Source organism: Brassica napus, unplaced genomic scaffold (genome assembly GCF_020379485.1).
Source record: "Brassica napus cultivar Da-Ae unplaced genomic scaffold, Da-Ae ScsIHWf_540;HRSCAF=813, whole genome shotgun sequence".
In the NCBI taxonomy this organism is placed as follows: Eukaryota; Viridiplantae; Streptophyta; class Magnoliopsida; order Brassicales; family Brassicaceae; genus Brassica; species Brassica napus.
Window position 1 is genome coordinate 493 of NW_026016606.1, and position 15,397 is coordinate 15,889.

General features: G+C 28.2%; 1 protein-coding gene across 1 annotated transcript; it reads left to right on the forward strand.

Moving 5' to 3' along the window:
- Window positions 1-3,136: 3,136 nt before the first annotated feature.
- LOC125604411 (trihelix transcription factor GT-3a-like) lies at window positions 3,137-8,580 on the forward strand. The gene is made up of 2 exons (XM_048774814.1): window positions 3,137-4,619; window positions 6,233-8,580. Exons 1-2 carry the CDS (start codon window positions 4,293-4,295, stop codon window positions 6,857-6,859), a joined length of 954 nt encoding a protein of 317 aa, XP_048630771.1. The 5' UTR covers window positions 3,137-4,292; the 3' UTR covers window positions 6,860-8,580.
- Window positions 8,581-15,397: the final 6,817 nt, after the last annotated feature.

Consider the following 15,397-nt stretch of genomic DNA (forward strand, 5'->3'; position numbering starts at 1 on the left):
GTCAAGCTGTTCAGAGACTTAACAAAAACAATAACTGCGTGAGTAATCAAAATTGGCGGGATCAAAGTTCTAAGCCAAATGACTAATCCTGGCAGCAGAATTTGAGTTCAAGAGAACGTTTTTTTGGTACTAAGTATTTTTCAAAACTCACGTGGAGATGTTGACAAAGAATAATTTTTGTACTTGTATGTCAACCAAGAAGAGACTCGATCATGCTTCCTCTCTTTCCTTCTTTATGCTAAAACGTTTATCTCCTCCATATTTATTATTTGTATTCGTTTGCACACAAAATCTGATGCAAACGTTTATCTGCCGTCCGCGCAAGAAACATACTATTACTTTGCTCTTCCACCTAGGCCTGAGACTTTTATCCGAGATCCGGATTCGATCCGAAAATCCGGATATCCGGAGAGGCCGAATTCGGATCCGGATAATAAAATGTTGGATCCGTCAAAGCCGGATCCGGATCCGGATATCTTGATTTTTTAGTCCGGATATCCGGATCCGTAAGTTTTATTAATAACTATTTCAAAAATAGTAATATCTATATATAAAAACTAATTTTATTTAGTATATTTTCATTTTTATAATAGTATATGTAAATTTTGTAATATTATACATAGAAATAATTAAAAACATTATATTTTTTATTTTTAAATTATTTTTAATATTATATATATATTATTATTATTATTTTATTTATTTTAAGGATCTAAATCCGGATCCGGATATCCGAGAACCCCAGATCCGGATAAGGATAATAAAATTATGGATTCGTCGGATAAGGATCCGGATCCGGATATCATAAAATTGCCCGGATATCCGATCTGTCCCAGGCCTACTTCGACCTAAATAAATAAAATAGTCAAAAATTAAATTAAAGCATAGAAAACTAATTTTTGAATAATATGAGTGGCAAAGTTGTAGTTGCTAAACACCAAGGGGATAAACACGAGGAGAAAAATCTTTTAAAAGTAAATGACCAAAGAGCGGGGGTGGGTCAGATCTAAACACTGAGCTCTGGATCACCACGTCGGCAACATATAGTGAGCGTTTACACGTGGATTTTAACAACACACCGCGTAGCTAATTGTTCAAGATTATTCATCATCCTTTGTTTTTGTTTCTCATTCTTTTTTCTTTTTTACGCCACAATTTCCCTCTCTTTTTTTTGAGAACTAAAAAGCTAAAACCCCTTATAATTATTATTTTTCAACAAATGGAATGCAAAACGGTCGTATTGATCCAATAAAAATTAACTAAGTTTTAAAACTATGATAATATTCCACTCGACAGAAATTGATAGTATATTTTAATGTGTGAATTCCATAGAATTTACAAGTAGCCAATCCAGAATTTGCAAGGTACGGGTGGGAGCGAAATCCAGTGCATGTCATGTAATATTTGTTGACTTTCAACACGGTTCATCAGAAACGGACCACTTCCCCTGACTCTCTTAATCCCCTATTCTTTCCCTTTTTATTTATAAGATTTTGTTTTTTTTTGTAACAAGCTTTCGATTAAAATGCGGAAAAGAAATATAAGTATGAGTTTTAGCTCATAAGTTTTTAAAAGTTTTCGACAAGCATAGAGTTAAAGAACCCTAGAAGATCCACAAACGAATCTTAAAAGAAAAGAAACAGAAATGTATAAGATTTTGTGTGATTTTCTTTTCTTATCACACATCAGGGAGAGAGAGATGCAAACCCCACATATATTTTTGACAAACTTGTCTGCGACTGTCATATAATAAGCTTGGTTCACTGTTATCTATCCTTTGTCCCGTTACTATTTCTATCATTTGTATTATCTATCCTTTGTCCCTTAACTATTTCTATCATTTGTATTATGTGCAAATATGCAAAGTACATATTATTTGTTTTATACACACTATCAAAATAAAAGATATTCAAAAAATCATGTTACAGATATTCTACTTCTAAAATTATGAAGTATGGTTTTGTTTTTGTTTTTGTTTTCCCTGGTAAACACTGCATAACTGTAGTCTTTTATTCAGTAGGTAATTACTTTCTTTTTTTTCTTCTTCGTCAGCTAATACTTTCTTATATTGAAAGGAACGTTAGGTGTCTGGTGTCAACTAACTTAATATACATAACAACAAAACCTTCTCTAACTGTTTGCTTAGAGTATCACTAGTGATATCTAAACCATATAATACTAATATTTTATAATAATTTATTTTTCATTAAATTTAAATAAAATAATTCAGTTAGAATATCACATATGTAATGAGTTTCTCAATTTTGTATATATTTCAAATGAGATACTCATCTCACTTTTATACACTTTCTTCTCTTTTTTATTATTTTATTTATTTTATTGGAAATGTTTTTTTGAGAAATTTTCAATATGGATTCTCTTATGTCTTATTTTTCCTTTAAACAGCTATGATATATATATATATAATGTATTTATTTATAAGATTGATGTTTTGATATCAATACATATTAATAAAAGCTAAACACATATTTTTATTTATTAATTTAAAATTTTAGTTTAATTTGTTTCTCAATAAAATTTTGCTATTTTAGTTTTAGATTTTCATTTATATTTTGATTACTAAAATTTAAAAACAATAATTTTTATATAAAATAAAAGTTAAAATATCAATTTTAAAAAATATGGAGGGGGTATGTCATAATCCAATAGGTGATTATATATTTTATGTGGACCAACACATTACTTCACTTACAACATCTCCAATAATATTTCATTTTGAGGGAATATGTTGAAAATGTAGGAATATTTTCTAACAGTGCACTATTTTGATGGAAAAAATAAATTTATATGGCATTTTCATTGGTTATTTTTATTCTCTCTCTCAAAATAAGATAAACTTAAAATGAGTTTGTATTTTACTCTAATGATTTTTTAATTTATTTCTCAAAAATATTTCAAGTATATTATATTATTACTAATTATTATTAATTCTAAAATTCCTTATTATTTTGTAAACTTACAGATTTTGCCCAAACAGAATTTTGTTTAAACTAAGTGTTCACTATATACAGATTTTAATTTCTAATATATATATATATATAATGATTATGCAAACTTATAATTGTATTATGGAAGTATTAATATTTTTTAAAGTATAAATCATAAACATTGAATTTTTAAATATGAAATAAAATATATAAAAGTTTAAAGACTAAATTATTAAAACAAAAATTTAGCACAAATAAGTTTACAAGTAGTGTTCCCTCAAATTTAAGGGAACATTATTCATAAACTATTTTTCTTGAAAAAGATGCATTGTTGAATAAATAATTTTACTATTTTATGTTTTGTTTCAAATTGAAGAATCATTCGAGATGGTTTACATACTATTCACAACTTCAGTTTAGTGATAGATTTTTTATTTATAAGTTGATCTATAAACTTTTTTATTTCTAACAATATTCAGTATTTATGTTCTACATAATACAATTATAAGTTTATATATATCATTTTATATTCATTAGAAATTAAAATTTTATATATATAATTAAAATATAGTTAAAATATAAAAATGAGTTACTATGAATATTTTGATACAAAATATATTATTTAGACGCAAAAAGTACCATTTGTTGAAAAGGGGGAATCTAGTTAGTCAATTGACCATAAAAGCCAAAAATGATTACTTATTTTGAGTTTGGGTGAAGAAAAAAAAAAAATGAGGAAGTCTTATTTCGTAAGCGTGACGAAATATTAGCGCAGTATTAATTATTAACAAAATTATATTTACAAAATGCTAAAATGATGCACATAATTCATCGATTTCTATATCTCAAAATAAAAATTTATCATCAATTATGTATAGCTTTCACTAACGATATATTTAATTGATGCAAGTTACCCCTATAATTAAATTGTTTGAGATGCCTATTTTAAGTACCTCAAAAACTTTCGAAATACGAAGAAAAATATAGTATGCGTTAAGTTAAATCTACACTTTATTATTTTCTAATCTAATCGCGGAATGTGTCATTTTCACTAAAAGAAAAGAGATATTCGTATATTATTCAACTAAATAATTGTATAACCTTCTAGTATATTCAATCAAAATTAAATCTTATTTTAAATAAAAACTAGAGAAAAAAACAAAAAACCATACTCCAATCGTCCATTGACGATTTCACACCTTCTTTTCACACCACCTTATACATTAATTAAAATCTCTCCCTCTACGTCTTCTCCTCTTTTTCAAAGAAGCTTCTCTTCGTTTATAAGGAACCCCTAAAATTAATCTCATTCTCTCTAACGTCACAAAGACTTCGATCCCAATAATGGACCAACGTAACCCTTTCCACCACCACCACCACCACCACCATCAGCATCATCACTTGATCCAACAGCAACAGCTTCCTCCACCGCCACAGAGCACGACGGCGGCGATGGATCCCGGCGGAGGAGGTGAGAGAATCCCACAGTGGAGCTTAGAGGAAACAAAGGAGCTGTTGGGTATAAGAGAAGAGCTTGATCAGACTTTCATGGAGACCAAACGTAATAAGCTACTTTGGGAAGTCGTCGCCGCTAAAATGGCCGACAAGGGTTTTGCCCGGACCGCAGAACAGTGTAAGAGCAAGTGGAAGAACCTCGTCACTAGATACAAGGTTACCTTCCATCTATCTATCGATTAATGAATCTCTCTATAGATGCGCACTAACTATATATATACGTATATTGTTCTATATGAAATCAGGATTACAAGTATATGCATCACATTTATTTAGAGTCATGCTATATCATCATTCTCATATTATGATTAAGTGGATGAATTATTTCATTTGCGCTGATATTGACTAAGCTAATTTGAATATCGGAAAACCTAGTCTATATGTGTATGGTAGATTAACTATATTAAACACTTTTTTTTTTTTTTGAAAATAACTATATTAAACACTTTAATGAATTAGTTTACCATAATATCTTTTTTTTTTGTTAAAGCAGTTTACCATAATATCTTAGGTTGTTTAGATATTATCCTGCCGTTAATTAATGGAAACAAGATAGAGATTAGACTGATCAATTTGCATGGTAATAATTGGTGTGTAAGTAACATATAGCTCGTGTTCACAAATTGCCACAAAAGAATTGCAGTTACCGTTATATAACGGTTTAAGTATTAATTAAGTATCGTTTTACTAATCACATGATAGTTGAATACGTCTAGATATGAACATAGTGGCGGATCCAGACCAACGACTAGACGGGAGCACATTAATAAATATATTCAATAATATAAATTTAATAAATAAATATATAATAAATATTATATATAAATTTAATCATTTATAAACTGTAACAAATAATAAACATATTTTTAACTTATGATTCTCTTATAAAAAGTTTCCATTTTGTTAAATACAAATGTTATTAAGCACAAGAATATAGTGTTGCAGAAAAAAATAATTAAAATAGATAGAAAAGTAGTCTTTAAGTTTATATATATATATATCAATATGATACATATAACTTGTTATGGTAATTGTATTATAAAGAAATGAACTCTAGAATATTAAATTTATTTTTATTGTTTGAATATCAGTTAGTTTTATTCGTTTGCTAGCAGCAATTGTGAATGGCTACAATTAAAATAGTGGACTTAAAATATGCTTCAGAAAATATTGAAATGTAAGATGAAAATATTAAAAAATAAGACAAATAAATAAAACAAAAAGTATGTTAACAAAAAAGATAAATTGTTGACAAAAAAGAAAAGAAAAAAAATTATATTAATAATAAAACAAAAATGAAAAGCTATTAATACCAATTAAGAATGATACGGTCCAATTAAGAATGATACGGTAAAAGTGGACGTGTCAGAAAACCATTAATTGTATAGCGAGATAGTAAAAACTAAAAACAATACATACCATGAGTTTTGAACTCCGTGCATCTGGGCTTAAGTGGGGACATCTTACCGATTACTCTACAAAATCCAACTTTTTCTTAATAGGGAGCACGTGCCCCGTTGCTATCAGTGTAGATCCTCCCATGTATGTACATACGTTGTACGTTTTAAGTGCAAGTCAATAAAACTAGCATAAATCATGATAGATGAACATATACGCGCGGATTAATAAATTGGTTAAGCTACATGGTCATATTAGCGTATGCTTATAGTCTCACATATATATACATGCATGAATAACATATATATGTATATATATATATTTAATGTATGTACTACATATATAAAACATATTGGATATGAATGGGACAGGCGTGTGAAACTACTGAGCCAGAAGCTATTAGGCAGCAGTTCCCATACTACAACGAGATCCAATCGATTTTCACAGCGAGAATGCAAAGAGTGTTGTGGTCAGAAGCCACGGAAGCAAGCACTTCTTCGAAGAGAAAAAATCATCAGTTTTCATCTGACGAAGAAGAAGAGGAAGAGGCTGAAGAGCCAAATCAAAGCATCAACGAGGAATTAGTGGCTTTCGTCGAGACACAGGAGAAAGTGATTACTACTAGTACTTGTACTAATCCAAGAAAACGTGCGAAAAAAGGAAAAGGCATTACAGGTAGTACCAAAGATGAAACCGCGGGTAGTACATTGAAAGAAATATTGGAGGACTTTATGAGGCAAACGGTGAAGATGGAGAAAGAATGGAGAGATGCATGGGAGATGAAGGAGAGAGAGAGGGAGAAGAGAGAGACAGAGTGGCGGAGGAGAATGTCGGAGCTAGAGGAGGAGAGATCAGCCACGGAGAGGAGGTGGATGGAAAGAGAGAATGAGAGACGGTTGAGAGAAGAAGCTAGGGCTCAGAAAAGAGATACTATCATTGATATTTTGCTTAGTAAGCTTAACAAAGATAAAAATGATGATCAACATCAAGGCTTCTAATCTTTTCTATTTTATTTTAGCTAGTTTTTTTTTTTTGGTGTAAAAAAAAGTGTTTTCACCTCTTTGCCGGGAACCCAAGCAATGTAAATAGTCTCTCCCAGCGCGAATCGAACCCGGGTTGCGGAAGTTACAGCCGCAACCCCTTCACCACCAAGAGCTGACTCGTTCTGGTTATTTTAGCTAGTTCCTTAGTTAAATGTAAGTTTGTTTTATTTATGAATAATTGATAGTTGAAGACGACAACCTCGAAGCTGGGGCTGGATTTCGGTTAGATCCTCAAATTCATTTTCTCGTTTTTATTTTTAGTTTCCTTAATAATATACTCCCTCCGTTCTTAAATGATAGACTTTTTAGTATTTTCACACATATTAAAAAAACACATTAAACTACCACAATAAATATATCGTTTTCTGCAATTTTCAATTTTCAATAATTTTTAACCAATAGTAATTCAATACAGTCAATTAATTTTCTTGAAGTTTACAATTTTATCATAGAAAAAAATACATCTTTCTGAAATAAATTTTTTTTCTAAATAGTCTATCATTAAGGATTGGAGGGAGTATAGTTTTAAATAAGCTGTTGGGAAAATCGAGTTTTGAAATAGTACTGCTTTTTCGAAAAGAAAAATTATTCTCTGATGCATATTAGCAGTAACTAACCTTAGTTTAAGGGAGGGAGAATTAAAACTTCATCTATAATAGATAACAAGTACAACAAGCATGCATGTGGTACTAATTATAAGTAAACTTGCTTAAATTTAACGATATTTTTGTGTTTTCTCTTCAATTTGATCAATTTGAGAATAAGTTTTTTACTTTTATCGGTTAAGCCCCTATATATATTCCAATTTGCTTTTGGAATACCTAATAAGACTATATAATTATCAAAAATATAAATGAAATTAGCATCTAACTAAAACCATTAGGGTATATAATTACTAGGCTATATGTATGCCTTCTTTATTCTTCTAATGAGAATGTCCATAACTATTTATCAGTTGCCAAACAAAAGTCTTTGCTCCAAAATTCCAATTCACATTTGTCCTTCATTACTTCACCGCGTTATTTACGATCATATATATATAATCTACTAGGCCGGTCCGCGTTTCGCGCGGAATTACTAAAATTAGTTATTGTATAAGTGTTTGGTTTATGCAGTAATTAATGTTGTAGTATGATTCAGATTAAAGTATTAAAAACTATGTCAATAACATTACCGTTGGTCTAAGCAGTAACTAATTAGTGTGTCATATTTCTTAAAAAAATACAACTGCTTTCCACATTATAACACAGGCTAGAATTTATTGCAAAACTGATGTTAATCAGCAACTGAGCGTATGAACTACCACGGGGTGGTTGTAAATTTGGTTTACCTTTGATTGGGTTGTGTTTGAAATTTTATTAGATGTTTAGTTGTTTTGGTATTGCATGCATTTTGTTTTATGTATAAAGTTATTATTTTTGTCCGTCTGAAGATTTGGTTAGTTTGTATCTATGAAACAATAAGTTGTAAGATGATTTTGGTAAAGATGATTTTGGTGTATAAGATCATTGTGGTTGAGATATTATAGTCATTCAGTTTGATTAATTGAAAGTTCACATGTTTTGTTTTGTATTTATCCTCCGAAGTTATTTGAATATGAAGATTTTTAAAATGTTATGTGTCCTCATGTACCTATTAAATTTGTCGATTGTTGGGGATTTTCAAATTTCTAACTATATTCTACATTTGTATTAATGTATTCCAAACTCTCTTTCGTAGTATATGGACATCGTTCTATTTTTTGTCAATTAATTTAGTAAAATTTCATATACTCCCTAAATTAGGGGATAAACTACAATAAAATCGATATTCTAGAGAATCGGAGGCAACAAAGGTTTCAAACCTCTCTGACATCATCATATGTTAGTTCATGATGCAGCTATGCATTAAAACAATATTGTTATATTTTTTTGTATTTTTTCAAAATCAATGTGTTAACCCCTATAAAATATTCAGTTTTTTGGTAAATGGTTAATATACTGAAACCTATAATCTTTAGTGTTGTTTTAAAATTTCTAACCACATTTTCTACATTTGTATTAATGTATTTAAATTTTTTTTTCATGGTACATAACATTGTTCTATTTTTTTATCAATTAATTTAGTAAACCTTCGTATGTTCCCTAAATCAGTGGACAAACCACAATAAAATTGTTATACTTGAAAAATGGAGATAACAAAGATTCCAAACTTCTCATACCATCTATGTTAGTTCATGATACAATTATGCATTAAAAAATATTGTTATATTTTTTTGATTTTTTCTCAAAATCTATGTGTTAGTTTTTACAAAATATTTAGTTTTTTTGGTAAATGGTTAATATACTGAAGCCTATAATTTTTAGTGTTGATTTAAAATTTCTAACCACATTCTACATTTGTATTAATGTATTCTAAAGTATCATTCATGGCATATGGGCAGCGTTCTATTTTTCTTTATCAATTAAGTTAGTAAAGCTTCGTATGCTCCCTAAATTAGTGGACAAACCACAGTAAAATCACTATTCTAGAGAGATGGACATAACAAAGGTTCAAAACCTCTCTGACAATTATCATATGTTAGTTCATGATACAACTATACATTAAAACAATATTGTCACATTTTTTTATTTTCTCAAAATCTATGTATTAACAACCCCTACAAAATATTCAGTTTCTTTGGTAAATGGTTAATATATTGAAACCTATAATCTTTAGTGTTGTTTTAAAATTTCTAACCACATTCTACATTTGTATTAATATATTCTAAACTCTCTTTCACGGTACATGATCATCGTTCTATTTTTTATCAATTAATTCAGTAAAATTTCATATGCTCCCTAAATCTGTGGACAAACTCAAATAAAATCGCTTTCCTAGAGAAACAGAATCAACAAAGGTTTCAAACCTCTTTCACCATCGTCATATGTTAGTTCCTGATACAAATATGCATTAAAAAAATATTGTCATATTTTTTGAGTTTTTTCTCAAAATCTATGTGTTAACCCCTATAAAATAATCAGTTTTTTGATAAATAGTTAATATATTGAAGTCTATAATCTTTAGTGTTGGTTTAAAGTTTCTAACCACATTCTACATTTGTATTAATGTAATCTAAACTCTCTTTCACGGTACATAAGCATCGTTCTATTTTTTATCAATTAATTTAGTAAAACTTCATATGCTCCCAAAATTAGTGAACAAATCCCAATAAAATCGCTTTTCTAGAGAAATAGAGACAATAAAAGTTTCAAACCTCTTTGACCATCATCATATGTTAGTTCATGATACAACTATTTATTAAAAAATATTTTCATATTTTTTGAGTTTTTCTTAAAATCTATGTGTTAACCCCTACAAAATATTCACTTTTACTGTAAATTGTTAATATACTGAAGCCCATAATCTTTACTGTTGTTTTAAAATTTCTAACTACATTCTACATTTGTACTATTGTATTCTAAACTATCTTTCATGGTATATGGGTATCGTTCTATTTTTTAATCAATTAATTTAGTAAAACTTCATATGCTCTCTAAATTAGGGGATAAACTACAATAAAATCGCTATTCTAGAGAAACGGAGATAAAAAAAGGTTTTAAACCTCTCATACCATCATCATATGCTAGTTTATGATACAATTATGCATTAAAAAATATTTTTATACTTTTAAAAAATTTCTCAAAATCTATGTGTCCCCTATAAAATATTCAGTTTTTCAGTAAATGGTTAATATATTGAAGCCTATAATCTTTAGTGTTGTTTTAAAATTTCTAAAAACATTATACATTTGTATTAATGTATTCTAAACTATCATTCATGGCACATGGGCATCGTTCTATTTTTTATATCAATTAACTTCGTAAAACTTCATATGCTCCCTAAATTAGTGGACAAACCAAAGTAAAATCGCTATTCTAAAGAGACGGAGATGACAAAGGTTCAAACCCTCTCTGACCATCATCATATGTTAGTTCATGATAAAAATATACATTAAAACAATATTGTCATATTTTTTGAATTTTTCTCAAAATCTATGTGTTAACCCCTACAAAATATTCATTTTTTTGGTAAATAGTTAATATATTGAAGCCTATAATCTTTAGTGTTGTTTTAAAATTTCTAACCACATTCTACATTTATATTAAAGTATTCTCAACTCTCTTTCACGGTACATGATCATCGTTCTATTTTTTATCTATTAATTTAGTAAAATTTCATATGCATCTAAATCTATGGACAAACTCCAATAAAATCGCTTTTCTAGAGAAACAAAATCAACAAAGGTTTCAAACCTCTTTGACCATCATCATATGTTAGTTCATAATACAAATATGCATTAAAACAATATTGCCATATTTTTGAGTTTTTTTTTCAAAATCTATGTGTTAACCCCTCCAAAATATTCAGTTTTTTGGTAAATGGTTAATATACTGAAGCTTATAATCTTTAGTGTTTAAAAAATTCTAACCACATTATACATTTGTATTAATGTAATCTAAATTCTCTTTCATGGTACATGAGCATCGTTCCTTTTTTTCATCAATTAATTTAGTAAAACTTCATATGCTCACTAAATTAGTGGACAAACCCTAATAAAAACGCTTTTCTAGAGAAATAGAGACAACAAAGGTTTCAAACCTCTCTGACCATCATCATATGTTAGTTAATCATACAACTATGCATTAAAACAATATTGTCATATTTTTGGAATTTTTCTCAAAATCTATGTGTTAACCCCTACAAAATTTCAGTTTTTCAGTAAATTGTCAATATACTGAAGCCCATAATCTTTAGTATTGTTTTAAAATTTCTAAATACATTCTGCATTTGTATTATTGTATTGTAAACTCTGTTTCATGGTACATGGGCATCGTTCTATTTTTTATCATTTAATTTAGTAAAACTTCATATGCTCCATAAATTAAAGGATAAATTACAATAAAATCGTAATTCTAGAGAAACGAAGATAAAAAAAAGGTTTCAAACCTCTCATACCATCATCATATGCTAGTTCATGATACAATTATGCATTAAAAAATATTTTTATATTTTTGATTTTTTCTCAAAATCTATGTGTTAACTAACCCCTACAAAATATTCAGTTTTTCTCTAAATTGTTAATATACTGAAACCCATAATCTTTAGTGTTGTTTTAAAATTTCTAACTACATTCTACATTTGTATATTGTATTCTAAACTATCTTTCATGGTACATGTGTATCGTTCTCTTTTTTATCAATTAATTTACTAAAACTTCATATGCTCCTTAAATTAAGGGATAAACTACAATAAAATCGTGATTCTAGATAAACGGAGATAAAAAAATGGTTTCAAACTTCTCATACCATCATCATATGCTAGTTCATGATACAATTATGCATTACAAAAATATTGTTATATTTTTAAAAATTTTCTCAAAATCTATGTGTTAACCTCTATAAAATATTCTGTTTTTCAGTAAATTGTTAATATAATGAAGCTTATAATCTTTAGTGTTGTTTTAAAATTTATAACCACGTTCCACATTTGTATTAATGTATTCTAAACTATCATTCATAGCACATGGGCATCGTTCTATTTATTTTACCAATTAAGTTCGTAAAACTTCATGTGCTCCATAAATTAGTGCACAAACCACAGTAAAATCGCTATTCTAGAGAGACGGATTGTCAAAGATTCAAAACCTCTCTGACCATCATTATATGTTAGTTCATGATAAAAATATACATTAAAACAATATTGTCATATATTTTGAATTTTTCTCAAAAGTTACGTATTGACCCCAACAAAATATTTAGTTTTTTTTGGTAAATAGTTAATATATTGAAGCCTATAATCTTTAGTGTTGTTTTAAAATTTCTAACCACATTCTACATTTTTTTATTGTATTCTAAACTATCATTCATGGCACATGGGCGTCGTTCTATTTTTTATCAATTAAGTTCGTACAACTTCATATGCTTCCTAAATTAGTGGACAAACCACTGTAAAATCGCTATTCTAGAGAGACGGAGATGAAAAAGGTTCAAAACCTCTCTGACCACCATCTTATGTTAGTTCATGATAAAAATATACACTAAAACAATATTGTTTTATTTTTTGAATTTTTCTCTAAATCTATGTGTTAACCCCTACAAAATATTCAGTTTTTTGGTAAATAGTTAATATATTGAAGCCTATAATCTTTAGTGTTATTTTAAAATTTCTAACCATATTCTACATTTGTATTAATGTATTCTAAACTCTCTTTCATGGTACATGATCATCGTTCTATTTTTTATCTATTAATTTAGTAAAATTTCATATGCATCTAAATCTGTGGACAAACTCCAATAAAATCGCTTTTCTAGAGAAACTGAATCAACAAAGGTTTCAAACCTCTTTGACCATCATCATATGTGACTTCATGATACAAATATGCATTAAAACAATATTGCCTTAGTTTTGTGTTTTTTTTCAAAATCTATGTGTTAACCTATACAAAATATTCAGTTTGTTAGTAAATGGTTAATATACTGAAGCCTATAATCTTTAGTGTTGTTTTAAAATTTCTAAACACATTCTACATTTGTATTAATGTAATCTAAATTCTCTTTCATAGTACATGAGCATCGTTTTTTTTTATCAATTAATTTAGTAAAACTTCATATGCTCCCTATATTAGTGGACAAACCCCAACAAAATCTCTTTTCTAGAGAAATAGAGACAACAAAGGTTTAAAACCTCTTTGACCATCATCATATGTGAGTTCATGATAAAAATATGCATTAAAACAATATTGCCATATTTTTGAGTGTTTTTCAAAATCTATGTGTTAACCCCTACAAAATATCCAGTTTTTGGTAAATGGTTAATATACTGAAGCCTATAATTTTTAGTGTTGTTTTAAAATTTCTAACCACATTCTACATTTGTATTAATTTAATCTAAATTCTCTTTCATGGTACATGAGCATCGTTCTTTTTTTTTATCAATTAATTTAGTAAAACTTCATATGCTCCCTATATTAGTGGACAAACCCCAGTAAATCGTTTTTCTAGAGAAATAGAGACAACAAAGGTTTCAAACCTCTTTGACCATCATCATATGTTAGTTCATGATACAAATATGCATTAAAACAATATTGTCATATTTTTTAGTTTTGTTCAAAAGCTATGCGTTAACCCCTACAAAATATTCAGCATTTTGGAAAATGGTTAATATGCTGAAACCTATAATCTTTAGTGTTGTTTTAAAAATTTTAACCACATTCTACATTTGCATTAATGTAATCTAAATTCTCTTTCACAGTACATGAGCATCGTTCTTTTTTTTATCAATTAATTTAGTAAAACTTCATATGCTCCCTATATTTGTGGACAAACCCCAATAAATCACTTTTCTAGAGAAATAGAGACAACAAAGGTTTCAAACCTCTTGGAACATCATCATATTTTAGTTCATCATACAACTATGCATTAAAACAATATTGTTATATATTTTGAATTTTTCTCAAAATATATGTGTTAACCCCTACAAAATTTCAGGTTTTCAGTAAATTGTTAATATACTGAAGCCCATAATCTTTAATATTGTTTTAAAATTTCTAACTACATTCTACATTTGTATTATTGTATTCTTAACTCTGTTTCATGGTACATGGGCATCATTCTATTTTTTATTATTTAATTTAGTAAAACTTCATATGCTCCATAAACTAAAGGATAAATTACAATAAAATCGCTATTCTGGAGAAACGAAGATAAAAAAGGTTCCAAATATCTCATACCATCATCATATGCTAGTTCATGATACAATTATGCATTAAAAAAATATTTTTATATTTTTGAATTTTTCTCAAAATCTATGTGTTAACCCCAACAAATTATTCAGTTTTTCTGTAAATTGTTAATATACTGAAGCCCATAATCTTTAGTGTTGTTTTAAAATTTCTAATGACGTTCTACATTTGTACTGTTGTATTCTAAGCTATCTTTCATGGTACATGGGTATCGTTCTATTTTTTATCAATTAATGTAGTAAAATTTCATATGCTTCTTAAATTATGGGATAAACTACAATAAAATCACGATTCTAGAGAAACGGAGATAAAAAAAGGTTTCAAACCTCTTATACCATCATCATATGCTAGGTCATGATACAATTATGCATCAAAAAAACGTTGTTATATTTTTAAAAAAAATTTCAAAATTTATGTGTTAACCCCTATAAAATATTCAGTTTTTCAGTAAATTGTTAATATAATGAAGCCTATAATCTTTAGTGTTGTTATAAAATTTCTAACCACATTCTATATTCGTATTAATGTATTTTAAACTATCATTCATGGCACATGGGCATCGTTCTATTTGTTTTATCAATTAAGTTTGTAAAACTTCATATGCTCCGTAAATTAGTGGACAAACCACAATAAAATCGTTATTCTAGAGAGACGAAGATGACAAAGGTTCAAAACCTCTCTGACCATCATCATATGTTAGTTCATGATAAAAATACACTAAAACAATATTG